A 21,237-nucleotide genomic window follows, 5' to 3' on the forward strand; every position below is an offset into this window, starting at 1 on the left:
AAACTAAATGGTCTCCTTTGTTTGGATTAGACATTTCCTCAATATCAGCATGTTCCGACAAAACATTTCAAATTTGCCAAAATTGCATTTCCTGGCAGAAATGGACAGTAAGAAGGTTTTGACTAGCACAAGCACACGTGTGCCAAGTGATTCCTTTTGTGTGTTGTGGTTTTCATCCACTGTGGAGTGAACTTTTACTGAGCCTCATTCATTCATCTGCCCCGCCATAAAAACGCACGGCTATTTTAAGCACGTCGTAAAGTGAACAGTGTCACTTGGCCAGGCTGCCCAGTTGTGGGAGTGTGGGACAGGAATCCCTCTCTGCACCCACCCCACACCCTGCCTTGGCACCCCCGGGATGCATCAGCCCTACAAGCCCAAGGGGACAAAGTGCCTCCTTCTGGAGATGCCTGCAACTTCAGCTCACCCGGGATGGCTCATATAGAGAGATATCTGCATTTCTCTTTCTCCCCGCTTTAAAAGAGCTTTCTTTACTTAGGGAAAGCTGCTATCTGTGTTCTGAGCACTGAGCCAATAAAGCCATCACAGAAAGGATCTGTTGCCAGAGTCCAGAAAGGGTTAAGGCAGCAGTTGGAGAGGTTTGGGGTGACGTGTGCTTCTGGACGCCTGAGAAGTCTCTTGAAGGTAGTTCCCCTCTGGTGAGGATGGGAGCGTGCTGAGGTCTGAAATCCGAGATCCCTCGCAGCCTGGAGCTGGTGAGGTCCCAGTAAAAGCTGTTTGCCTGCTTTCCCTCCCCGAGCAGTCACACCGCTGCACTGGCCTGGGCAGCATGGAGCCAGCACCCTGGACACTTGTAGGACTCACCCTTCTGCAGCTCCTGCTCATCTCCTGCTTGCCAAGAGGTACTGTAAGAGAGCGTGTGTGTTCCCGGCACGGTCGAGTGAGCCCCCTTCCTTCAGTGTGGTCAGAGGGGTTTCATCTCCTGCGCTGTCATGGGAAGCAGAGAGATCTGCAGGGACAGCAATAATAGAAAGAAAGGGCTCTGCTTTATGTACTTTTTTTCTTGTCAGCATGGAGTGTGTGTGTGTGTAGGTTTACCCAGGAATGATTTTCAGGCAAACTTAATAGCCTTAAAGAGAAACAACTGGCTGAATCTGTTTGCCAATGGCCATTAAGAAAAAGGTATGCAATCACTTTGCTTATTACTCCTTTTATTTTCTCAACACTCAGTGCTACGGAAATGATGATAAAAAGAGGCATTTAACTTTCTGAATTGTAAAGCGTAATTTGTTTAGTTTGGCAAGACAGAGATTTTCCTCTCCAGCCTCAACACCAAGAATGAAGGCAAGGGAGAAAAAAGTGAAGGAAAGAAAGAAAACAAAACCCACACATTGTTTCCAATCTGGGATTTAGCTCTTCCAATATTATTCTCTCGAAGGGGAAGCCTTGTTAAAGCAGAACGATCTTTTTTGTTCGCAAGCCCCATCCCAGTTTCTGCTGAACCAGCAAGTATTATCTTGATAAGGTTGAGCAGAAAGCATTTACTGTTGAGTGCAAATTTGCTGTAGTTATGGCCACGAACCTGGCCTGTTTACACCTGGAGGTGTCCAGACCTGCTTGCAGCAGCCAGCTGTCAGCATCGTGGGCTGCTTTCTTGGGAGCTGCAGCCCTAAGGACTGGGAGGTGAGGTGCCCTCAAGTCACCCACTCTTGAAGCTGCTGCATATTTCAGCACTGCTGACTCCTCTTACCAGGAGAGCTGTCAGATCTGCAGGCACTCAGATCTCAATGGCTGCGAAGAACTGGTGTCAAGGATGGTGCTTCAGCAGGGGCTGCAGCAGAGTCTGCCTCTGCAGTGCCCTTCCCTGCCAAACCCTGAGGACACAGGGAACGGGTGATGACCAGGGTGATCTGCCCACCAGGCTGGCCAGCAGCACCTGCAGCCCTCCTGGGAAGCTGGCCTCCTGCCAAAGCTCCCCCTGGCTCACAAGCACAGAGAGCTTCTCCCCACCTCTGTGCCACATGCACTGGCTTGTCCCTGCAGTGGCTTGTCCCTCAGACACGTGCCACCTCGCACACTGGCCAGGCAAGGTGGCTCCATGGCATGTGCCATGTGCTGGAGTGGCACAGAACTAGCCCTGCCAGTGGCAGAGTATCCCTGGGCACAGGCTGTGGCTCTCAGGCAGCTGGGTGGGCATAAACCCCTCCTGCTGCAGGGGCAGCACATCTCTCTCTGACCTGCAGAGTCATCTAGCACTGATCCCTTTGGCAGCAGTGACAAGGGGAGGCAGGAGGAAGCATAGCAATGCCCAGTGAGACACAAGGGCTGTGAGCTTTGGAGGGAGGGTGCTAGTTCCCCCTACACCCACTCCTCACACACCAGGAGCAGTGTGGAAGAGCCTGTGGGACACATGGATGTCAGCTGTCCCCCTTGTCCCCTGCCCTTCCTTGCCATGCCTCCCCTGCCCTGTTGCTGCTGGTGGTGGAGCAGCTGCTGGCACTTGCTTGGCACACAGCTGGCAGCATGAGGGGGCCTCCTCCAGCCACAGCAAGAGGGGCTCTTGGAGACAGGGGAGCAACTCAGAAGTGCAGTGGCCTTAACATGTCAGGGCAGGTTGGAAAATAGCGTTTTGTCTCCTCCCCACAGATGTATCCAATTTTTATCCATATTTATCACACCCAGTTGCACAGGGCCTGCCTCGAGAGCTGGGGGCAGGAGTCAGGGCGGTCTGGGAATTTACTTTTTGGAATAAACTTGGAGTGCAAGTGACTCATGTTTCCTTAAAAATATATGTGTGTTTTTGTGTGTTTCTGCCTATCTAAACCCTTCCCAACCTCTCTTCCCCTCCCCCTCCAGCCTCTGTCTAGAGAAGTGAAGGCCAGATGCACTCAGACACATCCAGATGCATTCAATCTTAGCAAATGGGTTACTTCAGTTCACATGTTTAGGTTCCTAGCATGGACAAAGGGGAAGAGACTTGCTTTTTATTTTGGAAAAAATGCTGGGGTTACTCACTTTTGACCCTGAGGTCTCTTCAAGTAGCTCCCAGGAGTCCCTGCAAGCCTGCCAATGCCCAGGATTTTTCTCTCCACCAGCCCTGAAGGACCCCTGACCACCACAGGATGATGCAGTTGTCAGCAGCAGGACCTCCCTTGAGCATGTGATGCCCCTCTCCCTCCTGCAAGAACAGGGACAATGGTGAGGGGCAAACTGGAAGGAAGGCCACAGGGAGGGAGGCAAGCCAGCAGCAGGGACAGAGGCCTGGCAGACTGAGAGCATCTTCAGTCCTTGGTCAGGGCTGGACTACACGCTCCATGGGAGCCGTAAGGATTAAAATTTGTGGAGGATTGCAGCAGTCTGTGTGGACTGTTTCTATCTGGGCAACATTAACTGCAAGTTAAAGTTGTCAACATGTTGCAGGTCTCACACCATTACAAGAGGCAAGTCCTCAAGACAGGTCCAGCTCCACTCCTCTACATTTAGGACACGAGCACATTCTCATGTGATGTGGTCATGAATTAATTTCAATACTGCAGCTGCTTCTTCTCCACAGATTTCCAAACATTCTCTCCTATTGCAGAAGCCTAACATCATCAATGCTGTCACTTACTCAAAAATTCTACATTCATTACCTGTTCCTGTTCCTTGTCTTACAGCACAGAGAAGACAAATTCTCTTCCTGATCATACTAGTAAAATTTTTCTGCCCAGAATAAGATCCTCTGTCCCAGAGAGAATTGAAGCCTGAAGGGTGATGTGGCAATTTCTGAAAAGTCTTAACCTGGATATTTCTTCCTGCCACAGCTTTTCTCAAATAAGACAAAAGGCCACAGTTCCAATAATAAGATCACAAATGCCAGGTCATAAATACTGAGAAGAAACTAAAGGAGAAGTTTATTTTAAAAAGACAGTCAAATTAGTGTGCATTTATTAAGTGGGCAGATTCCACTTAGTATTGTAGGTTTCCTCCTGTGCTCTTCCACTGGCTTTGATTTTTTCTAAAATAGAGATCCTTTCTTTCTGCCTCTCCCCACTTGCCACTGTGTGAAAGCCCACACTACAGGCAGAAAAGGTTGCTAACTGACTCTGCAGAATCAGCAGTTTAATTATCCAGCAAAGATCTGTGACCATAAAGTAAGCACACTGAGTAAAGTTAAAACAGGGATCTATTTCAGCTCCTCTTTTAATTAGCCCAGCTGCTGAAAGAATAATAGGTACATAATTTCTAAAGAGAAGCAAGTGGTTTTAGAGACAGCATTATCCCTTTCATCCTCTTAACACATCAAAGAGACAGACACAATTTGCACAGTAGTTTATCGCAGGCAAAAAGGTCAACAATAAAGACCTGCACTTTCCTTTATTATTAAGGGTTTGGGGTACATAATTTTAAAGGGAATATCCCTCTTCCCTTCCAAGGTGTCTTCCTCTTGGCCTCACATGGAGAATTTTACTATTCATCACCATGGACCCACAGTTTCAGCCAGTGCTGCACTCAGAGCATTTGCTGTTGTCAATGTCCACACACCTGAGGCTGTGGGGTGAGGCCCAGCTTGCATACCTGTGCAATGGCAGCAGAGCCAAGTAAGAAAGGAGCAGAAAAATGAGATGGACCTAAATGTAAGCTGCTACTAGGTTTCATCTCTGTTGAAGCCGTCTTCTCTTTAATGAGAAGTTAAAGAATCCTTTCAGAATTATTACAGGGCCAAACATTCTTTACTAACAGCCTTAAGAAATTGCTCCTTCAAATTCAACTGCTTGTTCCTTTCTTCAAGACAGTAGTTGTCGCTGAGCAGCATGTTGAAAAATAAGGATGAAATCAAACACAAAGGGGCATATTCTCATCTGTGGAACACAAACTGGTTAAATAATCACTTCAAAAAGTCATCCTCTAAGGACTCAAATTCGAGAGATGTATCTATCTTTTTGTATCCGGTCTTACACTGCACTGTTACTGCAAATGGCACTTTTCAAAGCAATCTGAAATAACATTTCTTTGAGCTTAAGTAATGTTTGCCAATTTACTGATGGATAAACTGAGGCATGGAAGGACAATTTTTGCAGGATAACAGAATGGGCTTGCAGTATAGGAAGTTCCCTCCAAGGACAGATATGGCAAACTGTTTTTTTTCTCAATCAGTTGTCGGATCCCTCCAAATAGCAGCTACTGTCAGCACAAATACAGGGATGGGAATGGGAAGTCAGGGAGAGGGGGGAGAAAAATGTCCCATCTTAGCAGCAGCAAGGCCTTATATCAGCTTAAAGTGACTGTACTCTAAAAAATCCTCATTCTTTTAAAGAAGTGGAAGACTCAAGAAATAATTGGTATAATTGGACTTGCTTCAATTCACTTTACTTCTTAGCTACACAGTTTTCCCAGTTCTCAGATCTTCAGAGCAGAAATCCCTTTCCATCTAGCGAGGTGTCTATGATATACAAACTCACCATGGCAAAAGATCAGTCAGCTGAAGCTGACATTTCACCATGATGCTCGGCCTGACCCACCCCTGAGGCAACAATGTGCTTGTGAATCTCTTCTTGAATCACCAAAGCTTTAAGCCTCATCTCAGCCCTGGGCATGAGGGGAGGCAGCAGCATCACTGAGGTGAATTGTTGCTGGACTGACACTGCCAACAAGGAGAACATTGTCTGGAGCATCGCCTCCAACTGGTGTTTCACAAAATCCATCACCGACAGCTCCTCCAGGATCTGACATGCTGTAGGGATGAGGAGGTCTTGCTAGGTGCAGATGTAGGTAGCAAGCATGACTGCACTGTCCTCTGAGCCTGAAAATGTTGATCTCCCACTGCAGAGTCCTGCTCAGGCTGGACCCAAAGCATCAGGTGAAGTGTTGTGCTGGGCTGTGCCAGGCTCCTGAGCCAAGCAGGTCTTCCCTCCAGCACACGCCCTGGACGCTTGCGTGCTTTCCCAACACAGGCATTTCTTGCATGGTTTCCATGGTCTTGAGCTGCTTCCATGTGAGCTGTTTATGCCTAGATTTAATGGGCTTTTCTTCCATCATTAAAATCTCATAAATTAATCCACTGTTTATTTGCCTGTCCAGAATCTTGTTTGTTCTTTGCAGTTAAATATTTTGCATGGGTTGTCAAGCAGCTTCTTCCGGCTTGTCCCAAAATCAAAGACCCAGTCACTGCCTGCAAGCCAGACTGCCTGCTTTGGAAGATTATCAAAGTAAAGCTCACAAAACACCCCACAATTATCTCTGCCACAGCTGGCCGAGGCCTTGCTTTCAGCATTTTACTCAGTCAATAAATCTTCCCCCACTTTTCTCTGCCTCATTCTCTTCTGTTTTGCGGTAATAATGGCCAAGTGTGTGTGGGGGAGCTGCCAGTGGCTGCCCATCCCCAAACACACAAGGGGGAGCAGGGTTATGCCTCTGCCTCCCTGGAGCACAGGCTGAGCTCAGCCACACAAACAAACATTGCTTACACACTTAAGTGACTCTCTGCATATCCCTCTTAAACTTCTGAGGCAAAGGTTTTATCTGCCTTTTTTTCAGTAGCCCAGAGATAAAACAAAAGGGATCCTTTTGTTATTAAAGGAATGCATAAACTCTTCAATCATATTTATTTAAAGAATAGCTTCTACAGAACTTCCAAATAATAGATTCCATGATTTCTGTGAAGAAAATCCTAGAAGGGCCACTTAAAAATCTCAAATCCAAAAATTTCCTTGTCAAGGCTATATAAATTGCCCAAGCTGCAGAAGCTGAGAACCTGAACGGGGATTGTCAGTAAGCAAAAAGATACTTTTTTAGACATTTTCATTGTCTAAGCTGAGACAAAAGAAGTGAGCAAAAAGCATTTCTAGGTGGCAGAAAGTATATTTCTACATTTTTTTAAGAGCCAAGATCAGCTGCTCCCTTCTTAACACTAAATATTACCTCAAGGTCAACTTATTCTACAAATACACACATTTGATCCCCCAAGAATAAGTGTGGCCTCTGCTTTTTAGGTCTGTTGTGTACACAAGCTCAACATATGAAAATAAATATTCATATGCACACAGTCACACTCTCTACCTACATGGAAATACATATGTAATCTTTTAGGGAGGAACAGAGTAATTTAGGTTGAAAGGGACCTCTGGATGTCACATGGTCCAGCCCATCTCTTGGTGCTAACTTGGAAGTTGTGTTGCTCACAGCCTCACCTTGCCAGGATGTGAGCTTCTGCAAGGATGGAGACTTTCCTTTGTCACCCCAATGCAAGTTTGCCTGTGAATACTTGGATCATTTTACAGACAAAAAATTCTCTTGAATAATATATCCACTTTATTAATAGGCTTTAGCAAGCTTGAGATAAATTAGATTTCTATCTTGAGTTAGCAAAAGAATGAGAATTTGGAGGATGCTTTAAAAAAGCTCTGAGGGGTGGATAGTTATTTATTAGTCAGACTTTAAAGAGTGCTGCTTCAGGAAGGAGTGAGACCCCCACCCCATACACCAGAGACACAGCTATTGTCTGCCTTGTATGGTGAGATGTATCAAACTGAGTGTCAGTTCCACAGAGATAATTAAACGTGTGTAATTAATTTTCTCTGGAATCTGAATCAGATATAATTCATAGATAAAAGGCTTAATTAAAAGGGAATAATAGCCATAGGTTAAGAAGCCCCAGCCTGGCCAGGATGATTGACTGCCATTCTGGAAATTAGAAGGCATGAGTTTAATTCCCCACTCTACCATTGTTTTTCCCTGGGACCTTGAGCAAAGTCACTTCACCTCCCTTGTGCTTCATTTTCCCATCTGGAAAGAGGACTTCGTAAAGATCTACAGGCAAAAGGGTGTACAACTGCTGAACAATAAGATTATTTCAATGCAAGATTCCACTACTGGAATAAAAAAAAAATACAGAATCTTATTGGACAGAAGGAACAACTTTTTCTTTTTGAAATTATTATAGGGGCAGACAGAGGGGATGGAAAGGTTTCAGCACAAACAGCAGCCTCTTTCCTAAACTTAGAGCAGCAGTGGACTCTCCCTGGTCTGTACACCAGGCACAAGGGATAGGCTCAGCTCTGAGGAGCACAAAGGGCTGCATTTCATTTCCCAGCCAAAATGGGGAAAAAAAAGAAGAGAAGAAACAGTTTGGTGGTCCATTTTTATGGAGTCAGTAAAAATCATTAGGAGAGAAGATAAGCTTCCAGCAACCAGGCTTCATGAGGTCATGGAGAGTCAAGTGAGACAGAGCAGCAAGGCTCAGTGGTGGGGAGCTCCAGCAGGCACAGTAATTAGGTTGTCAGTGACAATGAAACAAAAAAACATTCGTGTGAGAAGGCAGACAGGTACGGGCATGGATGGGAGTGTTTCACCTTAGAGATATATGGCTTGTTTCATGACAAGGCAACCCTGTTACTCAGAGTTTAATACACAAGGAAAAAGGTTCTTACCTAACCACAATTAAAAAAGAAAAAAGGAAAAAAAAAAAAAGAAAGAAGAGGAGGATAGAAGGGGAAGAAAGAGCTAGTCTCATTAAGTTTCCTTCATGTCTCATCTTTCTAGTCTGCTCTCTCTTTTTACTATCAAACTCCATGAAAGCAGTCATCAGGGCTGTCAGCTGCTTAGAAGGCATGCTGACAGCTCTGTGCACTCCTTGGATCTCTCTTTGTAGAATTTAGACAGCACACTGGTGGAGAAAGGCAGGATCTGCACTTATTGTGGCAGTCCTGAGTCACAGTCTGAGGTTGTTTCTTAAAAGGGTACTTCCAGCATAGCTTAGATATCATATGAGGTTATGCTAAATAATAGGAAGGTGTTACCACATTAGAAATGCCAGGCAAAATGAACCTTTTAAAATAACAAAAAATCTTGTTTCCTTTGGCAGTGAAGTAAAATGTAACAACATGTACTTCTGGGTGAAAATAGGGAGTAAAGCCAGCTAAAAACCAACTTTAAAAATGGCCTTTCCTGGTGGGCCCCCTAGTTTTCAAGAATAGCAAATTCACAAGCAGAAATACAATCAAAACATGCTATCATAGTTTAAATAATCTATACTATAGATGATGCTTTAAATCAGTCCTGCAATCTGAAGAAACTTTCTCATGTGATATCATCCTCTGTGTTTTTTTAAAGCTATTTTTCTCACCACAGAAGTGGGCAGGCCTTGCAGAGAAAGTGAACATATTCCTTTCCTCTGGTCTGTTTGCTTCCTCTGGCTGGCACTGTGAAACTCCTGTGTGTTCCTTAGACATGCAAACCATGCTGACATTTCAGGTGCATGTTGCCATGTAGTTTGGGTGTTTCTGGGCTGAAGACCTTGGCCAGCCTCATGGCATCATGATCTGACAAACCACTGGACAACAGATCCTGCCAGTCCTCATCAGATTGTGTGTCCTCCTCTCCGTTCCCTGCAGAGTACACAGTGATCAATGAAAACTGCCCAGGAGCTGAGTGGAATATCATGTGTCGGGAATGCTGCGAATACGACCAAATCGAGTGCATCTGCCCAGGACAGAAAGAAAGAGTGGGCTACACCATTCCCTGCTGCAGGAACGAGGAGAATGAGTGTGACTCCTGCTTAATCCACCCAGGTGTGTTTGTGACCATGCTGTGTTCACACCAAATCTTTGGCCAAGGCATCATGGCAGATGCTGGGCAGGGCAGTGGTGAACAAGCACATCTCACTGAGGCATGAGATTGTCCTGCATTTCCGCAGGAACTTCATCTGCCACTCAGCTGACAGCAGCAAGACACTTGGCAAGGTTCCCCCAAAGCAGGTAGCATCACTGGCCAAAAAACCCAACAGCAGTGTTGTTTCTACTAGCAGTGTTGTCAGGATGTCTTGGGCAGGTTTGGAAGCTGCCAAAGGGTGACATGACAGCTGGCTTCACACCAGGAGTGTTTTGGTGTTACTCTTGGTTGATTTGCATCCCCAAAGCAAAAGAGGAGAGATAACTTGGAAGTGCCACAGGCAAGGAGGAAAAAGAAAAGTGAAAGGGGATAGGAGGAGAGAGCAGGAGGAGCTAGGACCAGTTTAGAAGTCATCAGAATAATTTAGGCTGGGCCCAAGTGGCATCAGCACACACATTCAGACTCCTGAGAGAGGCGTTTACAGTTGGAGCAATGAGATTTAGAGGTTTGGGCAAGTCAGACCAGGAGTTTGGTTCCAAATCTGAGTGTGAGCTGCCTAGGGCGTGGAGGTTGGGTATGGTTCCCAGCGGGAGAGCTGTCAGCAACTCTGCAGTCATGAACGTCATTGGCATTTTCTGTGGAAAAGACAGAGAGGCTGCTCCTTTTCCCACAGGACAATCTACCTTGGCTTTCATCTAACACAGTGGCTCTCTTTTTAGGCTGCACCATCTTTGAGAACTGCAAGTCCTGTCGCAATGGCTCTTGGGGAGGGACACTCGACGACTTCTACATCAAGGGAATCTACTGTGCAGAGTGCAGAGCTGGCTGGTATGGAGGGGACTGCATGAGTAAGTGTCCTGCACGGGCAGGGAGGGATGGCAGGGACAGGGAGTGGCGGGAGAGAGCCAGGGCCATGCTGTGCCTTTCCAGCTATTCCTGCACAGCAGCTCTTGCAAAGGGCATGAGCAGAAGGCAAACACAACCAGGCAGTAAGCAGATCTACAATTAGGAAAAAACTTCTCTCCCAGTGCTTGCCTGAGGCCCAGGAATTGGACTGGGGCTCATGTCATGGTGACTTAGAACCCTACTAAATGTCAGTTTGGGTTTGGTTTATTTTAAAACTTTAACTACCGTGACTCCGGAAATCTTCTGTAATCTGCATTTCTTGGACTCACGTCATCATAGCCCCTGAGCACAAGCATAAACATTTACAAGAGCAGCAGCTTTATCAAAAAGGCTTTACCCTCTGTCCTCCTTCAAACCCTGCCAGCCCCAAAGATATCCCAGGGTTTCCTTCCTCTGCCACACATCTTCAACACACTTCAAGGTGCCTCTGGAAAACACTGTCTTGTAACTTCTGATTATGTCACAACAATGAGTATTTCAGGCCCCGGTACCAATATCTAAAGGTTTTGTTCCTGACAGTGTACAAAAGCTCCTGCTTTTTAGTTTTGCTAAGTTGTTAATCCCAATTCTGTCTTTCAATAATGAATTCCATCAGGTAACTGTGTAATGTTTAAGACTGGTATTTCCTTCACCAATTTCCCACCAGTGAAGGTGAAGCTCTCTTTCAATTTTTATTGACTGTCTCTTTGTTCATATTTTGCTGGAAGGGATAAAAGCAGATTCTGCTTTCCCTACTCTGTTCTGTCTATTGGGCTATATACCTTAGGCTTGTGTCCTTTTAGTCATTTAATTTAAAGCAACAATTTAACTCGCTTTCACAACACTGCCCATGATCATTCAGGAGGTGAAAGCATATAAAATAAAATCATTGCTTCAAATAGCAGAATGTGGGGAATCAACATGTTTCAGCAACAGAGCTATCTCAGCCTTGAGGCTTTGAAGTTGATCAACTGAGTCCCCTGCTATTTACGGTGTGATTTCTGAGAACACTTTAAAATACCATTTTCTCTAGGTGCATGCTAGAGCTTCTCTGGAATTTTCTTTAAAAGAAGAGCCAAGAAAGAGTCATTAGCTCATCAAATTTTTCCTCCATCTGCCTGAATACATTGCTTGCCTACAGTACATTTCAGTTTATTCTTCCCACTTGTACTGAAGAAAACACACCTTCACACAGAGGTCTATTTGGATATTTTTGCATACTGAAATTTTGGACAGCTTTGTCTTACATAATTTTTCTTACTACCTGCTCTTTCAAGGGACTCAGTATGACACTGAGGCTGTTCTCTCTTTCATGTGGTTCTGTGGTACTTGAGAGGTGGGGTAGGAAGGTTAGACAGTGTTGTTGTCTCTTCCACTCTTACATTGGGGACACAGAGGACAGTTGTGATGCCAACACATCCTGAGCTCCCCTTTTGTGGCTAACTCAATTTTGGCCTTGATGCGTGGCTCAGGCATGGAGAAAACCGCATGTCTGGAAAGCAGCCCACAACCACGATGGGTGCCGAACTGCCCCTCCCAGCGATGTGGCTCTGGGTCTGGAGGGCGGCCAGCAAGCAGCCTTGGAATGCCAGCAGGCACAGGCTGCTGGAGCCGTGGATGTGCTAGCACACCTCAGCTGGGAGAGCACTGGAGGAGGAGCCATCTCTGGTACCTGCATACGGTATCACAGCTCAAACTTCGCAGCCAGCTCCGGGTGCCTCGCCAGCGGCAGAGGGCCAAGAAATCCCGGAATGACAAAGAAGCGCCAGCACGGTAATAGCGGGATGTAAACAATTTGCCTACTCCGTTCTACGCTGCCAAGGCCAGCGCTGCCGGGCACGGCGCGGCCTCCCGTGCGGCGCGGGTGGCGGGCGGCAGCTCCCGCCGGGCTCTGTCTCCCTCTCGCGGGGCCGGCGGGCGCTGCCGCCGTGCTGCGGCTCCCGGGCCGGGCCGGCCGGGCAGGAGGGCGAGCGCCGCTCCGGCCGCATCCCTGCACTGCCGTGCTGAGGCAGCGCCCCGGGCACAGCGCGCCCGGCTCGGCGGGCACTGCAGCCCGGCCCGGCGGGCACTGCAGCCCCGGCCGCCACGGGCCCCGCAGGCACCGGCACCGGCCCGCACGGGCGGTAGGGGGCGGCCTGGGGCCCGCGGAGGCCGCGCCGTGAGGCCCCGGTCATCCCGCGGGATGGGCACCGGGAGGGTAGCGCGGGGGATCTGCGGGCAGGATCAGCGCCTGTTGATACTGAACGCGGCGGGGGGAGCTCTGTGGCACCGTCTGGGTACCTCGGGGAGAACAACGAGGCCCAGGCCCCGCAGCGCTCCAGGGGCTGAGAGCGTTGGCCAGCTCAGGGTGAGCCCCCTGGAGAGATTTGTGGGGGCTGCCAGCAAAAGTAGCAATGATATAGAGCCATGGCAAGGAAGAAGTACCATGGCATGGCCCATGGGTCTGTCCGGTTTGTAGTATCCGCTAGCATAGCTGGAAGCATGGGTATGGCTGAAAACCCACCAAAGGATACCAGATCATTTGGTAAAAGGGTAAATGATATAGGGTAGGCCAAAGAAGTGCTCTTAGGAAATAAGCACACTGACTAGATTTAATTGGGTGCTAGAATATTTCCTAATGGGACTTCTCTTGGATTGAATCATCATGACCTAAAAGGCACATCAGACTCTAAAACCAGGAGAAAACCAACCCTGCAGAACCCTTTCCTCTGTACCCTGCACTCCAACAGTTTTTGCCAGCCCCAAGTTGTAATGTCACTTCAAGGCACATGCTCCATTAAAACAGGGGAGAAAGTGGTGTTTTCTAACAGCTGTTCTCAGCTCTGCTGTCCAAATGTGGACCCTGTGCCAGACAAGAGTACTTGTAGTTTTTGAAACTTTCTGAACATTACTGTTTCACATAATACTGGTGACCGGCAACCAACAGGAAGCAGCAAGTTGTGACAAGTGACAGCTGCCTTCCCATATCAGCCTGTTTCTGAATAGCAGAAACCTTTCTACTGTCTTTCTCTTCTTTTCAGTCGTCCTGACCTTTGAAGGAGCCTCACATCTGAGATGCAGCACTCAAACAGAAGATAATGTGTCCTTACCAAAGGTCGTCTCAGGACCTCTCCCTCCATAGACCCATGGGTCTCTGGGGGCTACAACTCAGAGGTCTCCTGAATTTTTTATTCTCTGTTAGTAACAAGCCTTGGAGGAAATCTTACTGTGGCCGTGAAAGCTGCCTTTTTTTCAGGAACAGGAACGGAACAAGGATGTTGATACTCTGCCAAAGTGGTTTATTTTTTTGTAAATGAGGCAGAATTTGCCAGCATTTGTGTTTATGATGTAAATTATTTTTGAGGGCTTTCCAGGTCTCCTGCAGATTTAGAATAGGAAGAGAAAAGGCTCCTTTTGATCAACATATGATTGAACTGTTGGTCTGGGGAGTCAGCCTAACTTCTGCTAGAAGCGCTGGAGATTAAAGAGCGCAGATTTGATGTGATCGCAAAGGTGCTTCGTGCAGAGAGGGGTGGGAGCAAACCTGAGAACGTTCTTTTGGAGAGAGTCACTGAATGGCTCCTCTTTAGTCTCTGGACCACCTGCTTTGCTGGCCAAACCTACTTCCTCGGCGCCAGTGTTCAGAGAGTTCAGGCTGTACCACGGCAAACAGAGAAGTGTGTTTAGTATGCCATGCATACAAGTATCTCTTTGCACCAGTTCTCTGGCTTTCCTTTGTTAAAGGCATCGAAAACTCAAAAGCCCTTCAGGACTAAAGGAAAACTTTCTTTGAGGTGGTCCAAGCCCCCTGTCAAACCCTCTGAAGATTTCTAGCAGCTTTGTCCCAGGTTGTTTTTGAGGCAGGAGCCAATGGCAGCACAAGGGCCTGTTTCTTGCTGTGGGAAGGAGCATTATCATTTTCACCACAGCAGATCCTGCTGTACTCGATGAATCCTAATGTGGTTGCTGGGCACACTCATTAATCCTCGCCTTTTACAGAGGGAACTGAGCGAGCCACAGAAGAGGATGAAACACTTTTGAGGAACTCTTCTGAGCAGGATTTCTGTTTCCTTGGGTCCTGCTTAATTAAGGGTAACCGAGGGTAAATGAACAAAGGGTATTTCATTTGAGCAACACTTTCTTAAGAAGAAAGAGGGGGAATTGACCTGCAGTCTTCATGTTTCCCCATAGACCAGCTGCAGCAGGATTGATTTCCAGACACTATGATCAATGGGAACCACAGATGCTCGGTACTTCACCAAATCAGGTCACTGTCACCCTTTCTCCCTCGGGAAGGAAGGGCCCGGAGGCAAGTGTTAAAACCCTCTGTTTCAGTAGGAAACATTCATCCTGGGTTGCTGGTTAAAAGCTTAGGGTTTCTCTAGGGAAACAGACGGAAGCAGCAGAGCTTTCTGTTAGACTGAAGAGGTAAAAAAGAAGTGAGAGAATTGCTGTGGAGGTCTTTTGGGTCATTCAACTTTTTGCTTATCCTCATCTGCAGTGTGTAGGCTCTCCTGATTAGGTGACACTGTTAGACTGAATTGCAGTTTTTGTCTTGCAGATACAGGCTCATACTCCAGCAAAGCAACAGAAGGCTTACCAGGGGAGGTGGCCATGTGCAAGACTCCACTCAGAAAGATGTAGTCAGGAAAGCAGGAGCTGAAAAATTAGCTCTGTCTGATACACAGTGACTTAACTGTGCATTTTGCTAGGATGTGCATGTGCAGATCACAGTAAGCTCTGAAAAAAATCACTAAACAACTTTGCATCTTCCACAGAAGAAAATATAATTAGCCATATTTTATAGCTGGGGAAAAGGGAGAGGTTACTGAAGGTGAGAGAACTCTCTGGGCTAAAAATGTTCAGCATTCAAGATGAGGAATTAGGACAACTATCCCTGGACAGATGCCTAGGGACAGCTGCAGGATTTTCATGAAAAGATATTGCTCCCCTGGTGTGACCTTGTCTGCTATTTGTTCAGCTCATTGTCCTCTGATGGTTTTCTTAGATTGGGCACAAATGACTGGAGCACTTCATCTTGTCCTGTTGGTGCTGAAGTACATTCCATAGTATGGTGAAAAACTGAGAGCAGCACAGGCAGAGTGGAACAAGACTAGAGGAAGGACAAGAAATGAACCTGAAAGAAGAGATAAGGGCTGTATATTCTATATGTGTCACACTGAGTCATCAGTGTCACGCTGATGATAGAGGAGCTGTGATGTTTATATATCTTCATTGGCATGGTGGCATTAATATGCAAGGATGATGTAGTGAATCCTGAGGACAAACTTGTCCTCTATGAATATATCAGCTCTTTTTCCTCCTAGAGTCTCCTTATGAAGGACTAGCAACCATGACCTTGGGTGCAACAGATTTTTTTGTCTCATTCTTTTGCTTGAGCTAATTCAGGTGTTCATTGTAGTTTTGTCACTTTCCCACCAGCTTCCTCAGCTTCAATGGTTGCAAATGTCAGCATGGGCTCCATCAAAACTGTTCTGAGCTGGAGCGTCAGCCAGGTGTGTAGGTGGGCTAATTAACAGAGAGGCAAAAGCTGCAAGAAATGGTTTCATGAAGTAGCATTGCAAACCAGGGAGAAGCAATCAACTGCAATTTTCCTGGGGGTACTCTTAGCCTAGACAATACTCCAATACAGTCCTAACTCTTCACAGCCATTGTGTGGCTGTCCCAGTATTTTATACATTGTCTTGTAAGAAAGAGTGTATCTTCCTAAGCCACACGTCATCTCCTTCTGGTGTTATTTCTACTTATATTTTCTTCAAATGTCTCTTGAAGGTCCTTCACACAATTTTTTTCTTCTTTTTCTCCCCAGGGTGTGGGCAGGTTCTCCGGGCCTCCAGAGGTCAGATTTTGCTGGAGGGTTACCCACTGAATGCACGATGTGAATGGACAATCCATGTTCAAGCTGGATTTAACATTGAGTTAAGGTGGGTCCTGTTGACTTTTAGCCAGCTCTGATTTCAGGTGGACATTGGGGTGTGTGGGTAACCAAGAGTCAAAGAGAGTCAGCAGCTGTGAGCCCTGGGGCAGTGAAGGTGTAGCAACCACTTTGCTTTTGGTACCAGAGCTCTTTCCCCTGGTCTGGCTTGTGATGGACAGGCGCTGGACAGATCAGAGCTGGGCTTTCAATTCCCATTAAGGACAGATGGATGCTGAGGAGAGTTTCTCAGGCATTGGGCACAATGTGTGTCTTTAGAGGAGTTTTCAAGCCCTTGACAGCAAAGCACTCTATATTTTCTGAACTAAGCTGTACCAGGCTGAACTAAGACATTCTTTGAAGAAAAGACATAAGAATGTTTTTATATAATGTCTCATGCAAGAAGAGAGTTGCCCATGAGTCCTACCTTGCATTTAGCCTTCATTTTCCCTCTTTTTTTTTTTTTTTCACTCTTTTCACCAACCATGTTTTCTATCAGCCTCTGTTATTCCTCTCACCATTCCTATGCTTGGAGTATGTGATTGGTTTTCCTGCAAGTCACAGAATCACAGAATTAACTGAGTTGGAAAAGACCTTTGAGAAGATCAAGTCCAGCCTGTGACCTAACACTACCTTCTCACCAAAATCATGACACTCAGTGCCACATCCAATCTTTTTTTAGACACCTTCAGGGATGGTGACTCCACCACCTCCCTGAGCAGCCCATTCCAATGCCCCATCACTCTTCCAGTGATTATTTTTTTCCTAATGTCTAGCCTAAACTTCCACTCACACAGTCCAAGACTGTGTCCTATTGTCATGTCATTGCTCTTCTGTTGAGAGCAATGTTAACCAACCCTAATGCCTCAAGCTCACAGTTCCTGCCTAGTGCAGGAGAGCCTCTTGTTGGGGTAATTAATTTTGTTTCCAAATGTACACAGCAGGGTGCTCACACATGCAGCAGGAAGTATGGCAGGGGATGGTATTCCAAACACACTAGCTAATATAATAAAAAGAATAGCTTAATCCTTCACATCAATATTTTACCGACTTTGGAGCCCCGGAAAAGAACTATGCTAGATACATAAACAGTTAAAATACGTTTAAGCAGTTTAAATATGCTTGCAGAGAAACTTAATGGGAGGAAGAACAACAAATTAGTTGAAAAGAAGAGCTTGTGGTTTTCCCACACTAATGCACTTTTTCCAGACCTGCAAATGCAAGCCTATTGTGTAGTTCTGAGCTGTTATTGCCTAGATAGCATTGTATAGAAGACACAGGAAGAATGCTGTGAGGAAGAGTTTTCTGTGCACATGACACAACTTTGCATCAGTGTCCGTCAGCATGGATTGTACCTGCCTTCTTTTTAAGAGATATTGTTGGTGAGGTGTATGATTTGCACAGCCCAAGCTTAGGGAGGTGATATTTTTCTGCATTTCTTAAAAGGGCTTTGTTAATTTTGAGGCTTAAAAAGTGCTTCAAGAGCTACAGGTATCACCCTGTCTTTGCTGTTGTGGGGATGGATGTGTGAGAGTGGAAATGGATCCTGTTCATGCACATAATTATTGAATGCACCTATCTCTGACTGAAGTTTTACAGCCAGATGGCATCAGGCACAAGAAGGGGACCAGAGGTTATTTTAGCAAAGAACACTATATTGAAGAGCAGAACTTGCTGTGGCTGCACAAAGGAGACTCTAATCTGTTTTCAAAGCAGTAGAGTGGGGAGTGCTGTAGTTAACAGATGTACTAACTCTTTGGAGATGTACTAACTCTAGACCCTGGGGGCCACTCACACGCAGACTAGGAAGATGTGTCACATGAGATCCATACAGTTCACAGTATGGTTCACAGTTCACAGTTCAACTTTGCTGTTACAGAAAAAGGAAAACTTTAACACAAGAGTGCCTTTCTCTTCCTTGCTATGTCCATCCTTCCTTCCTGCAATCAAATAAACATAATACTAGGTATCACCCTGATGTAAAATAATGTTACATTTCAACTGTGAAGGTTTCCAAGAGGGAAGCCTGAACTACCAAATTTCTGTTGTCAGCATCTAATTTATCTGAGTTGACTAACATTCGAGAATCCTAAAGCCCTTTGTCTAGGGTCCTTTGCCTGATGATGAGCCTAATGTCTGACTGCCTAGAAATCTCAGCAGATGACATAGCCCTCCCAGTGAAAGATCAGGAACTCTCCTGAATGTCCACACTTAACCCTGCCACCCTGCAAGTCCTACAGGAGTCATAGAGGAAACCTTCTTGGCAAAGATGGAACAGGAGGTCCTTATAGAAGGTAACCCTGTAGTGTGTTCTGAGTCAGTTGACATCTTCAAGGTGCATCACCTCAGAGCTGTCCATTGAGGTATTTCACCAGTTAGATATTGTGGAAAATGTGTACATTTAATCTAAAACTTCACCTTTAGGCTGCTCCTACACAGAAGGGCAGGTTTACTTACCTAAGCTAACCAACAGAGCCTGGCTCCTGGGTCTGCCATCCATGTTTCCTTCTCTTATTTTCATATAAACGTGCTGATCCCCTCTGTGGGTGGTAACTGCTTAGAGCTGTAATGCACAGCCAACCCTGTGCTGAATCAGCACAACTGCCAACAAAAAACTCCTTTTTTCATTCTCTCTGTGCACAAATCCTGTTTGCTGCCACTCTGGCTTGCAAGGGCAGGGATGGGGACAGGGTAATACAGAAGGCGAACAAAGTGGTCGTCTTTACTTGCATAGGGCAGGAAGAGTAACACTCCCAGGAGCACAGATAAATCTTCCCTTGCTTTAAGCTGTGCCATGCAGTCCTTTGGGGGTTGGCTCAGTAGAGCTGTTTTGATAAATAGTGTCCATGTTGTGGTGGTAGTTTGTTTTCTCTGCTTTTTTTTGCCAGCCTTGGGGGTTTTTTATGGGTTGTGATGTATAGGCTCCCTCAGCCTGAGTCATGTCAAGGATATCATATCACAGTGGAAGCAGCTCACAACTTCCAATTCTTTTCTTTAGTGCCTCAGCAGAGATGCAGTTTTAAATATGTCCTTTGGCTAGAAGCTTTCCTCAGATGGCTTGGCCAATATATGCCCATTGCAGCCACTGATGAAATCAAGACAATACTTTTCATTCCATTTTGTATCTGATGACCTGTAGCACAAAATTAGCATGCTAAGTTTTATAATATTCAAGAGAATTATTATATAATTATGCTTTCACTAGTGAGGAAACTGAGGTCTGTTGAATTGTGTGTACCTGAGGCTCAAACAGCAATAGACCTCAGGGTTTGTAAAGGGTCCTGTCAGCTGGGCCATAGCCAAGAGGTTTTTAAAAGCTTTGGCAGGTTTCCTGACCTGCCAATTCTGAGTCTTAATCACAGGATCCCATGTCGTCAGTACAGCCTATCTGCTTCTTTGCCAAGTTAAATAAAATGCAAGTCAGAACTCCAATGCCTTTCACATTTTCCACTCTGTTTCCACAATTTTTTAAAACATACAAAGCAAAAAATTAAAACCAGTATTTTTTGTATGGCTCTTTCATTCTCTGTGCCTATGTTTTGATATTCTCTGTTCAGGGACACGCATCAAGAGATAGTTTACCTTTACATCTATAAATAATACTGGGCATTCCAGAAATTTTCCTTCTATATTTGCACACATACTTAATTTTAATCAGAAATGTATCAGTTCAGAAAACCAGAAAGTATTTTTAGGATTGGGTCAGGATAAACTGTAGCCCGATAAGTATGACAAAGATGAATGGGTTAATTTGTATTGCTCTGTAACTTCCTTAAGGCTAGATCCCTGGGGTATGTTTCACCAGTGAAAGAATGTTTTGAAAATGTAGTGTATAACCTGATACGTGTGAGGATGTCTCTGACAGACCTGACAGAACTAGAATTCAACTCATGCATTTTATGCAAAGCAAAGTTGAATTATCTCTCTCTAATGCATATTTAAAGCAGATGTTTTGTTTTTTCTTCTACATTCCATCAAATTATTTTAAAAAATGAGGGGCTCTGCTCCATTGGTGCAGCTTGCTACAACTGCTCAGTCATTTCTCTGTAGGTAGTGTACTCCTGATGTTCAAAAATCAGCTGTATGACCTGAACAAAGGTGACTGAGTGCAGAGGCCTCTTAAGTCAGCTCATGAGTTGTCAAGGGAAGGTGGAGGAACATGGAGGCCTCCTTAACATGGACGCCTGAGTCTCAAGATAAGTATAGTGTGAAACAGGCTCCAGAATTCTCTTCCCTTCAGACTATGAGGTCCAGGAGCAGATCCAAAATTTGTCTCACCTCTTTGGTGTGAAAATGCAGCCTTGCAAACCACTAGGCCCACACTGGAATAGGCAATGTGGGAGATACAGCCTCATCCTAAATACACATCTGCAGTGTTAGGAGTCTTCAGGAAGATTGAGTGCATAATGAGTTTCATTTATAAAATATCCTGCCGAACAGTTAGTAGCACAGCCTCTCCCATGCCCATTTCTCCTTTTCCTGCTGTACCAAGGCTGAGCCCAGCCCCCTGACCATTGCACATTCTCCAGAGGCACTTGGTGTTGCTCCTTCTGTTTCTCGTTCCTATTCTGGTGGGGTGCTTTGGCTCTGTGCCCACCTGAATTCCAGTGGCAGCATATAGCATGGCTGTTAATGAACAAAAGCCTTGCACAGTGGCTGGATCGAAGCTAGGAAAGGACAGACATTGTGGGAAAAGGCTTTAAGTATTTCCCTTCTGCACTAATTCCTGTGCCTTATTTCTGCTCTCAAAAGACAGGCAAGTGCCACACATTGGGGATTTACTACCATTTTGCTTTCTAATGCAAAACGTGCTGTAGTATTTTGATTCTGTTTCTGTGGCTGTTTCTGCTTCTGTTACATCCCCAAGCTCTCCTTGTATCCCTAATTGC

At 45.7% G+C, this 21,237-nt stretch overlaps 1 protein-coding gene across 3 annotated transcripts in view; it reads left to right on the top strand.

Moving 5' to 3' along the window:
* Positions 1–671: 671 nt before the first annotated feature.
* PAMR1 (peptidase domain containing associated with muscle regeneration 1) overlaps positions 672–21,237 on the top strand; it is a 56,489-nt gene continuing 35,923 nt past the window's right edge. For 2 of the 3 annotated variants that reach the window (XM_064714674.1, XM_064714675.1), the window contains exons 1-4: positions 672–863; positions 9,333–9,509; positions 10,269–10,397; positions 16,244–16,358. In XM_064714674.1, the coding sequence (XP_064570744.1) occupies positions 791–863; positions 9,333–9,509; positions 10,269–10,397; positions 16,244–16,358 (494 nt within the window). In that variant the 5' untranslated portion in view covers positions 672–790. Of the gene's footprint in view, positions 864–9,332; positions 9,510–10,268; positions 10,398–12,096; positions 12,208–16,243; positions 16,359–21,237 lie in introns of those variants that run through there. The other variant, XM_064714676.1, reaches the window with a different exon arrangement.

Source organism: Zonotrichia leucophrys, chromosome 5 (assembly GCF_028769735.1).
Source record: "Zonotrichia leucophrys gambelii isolate GWCS_2022_RI chromosome 5, RI_Zleu_2.0, whole genome shotgun sequence".
Taxonomy (NCBI): Eukaryota; Metazoa; Chordata; class Aves; order Passeriformes; family Passerellidae; genus Zonotrichia; species Zonotrichia leucophrys.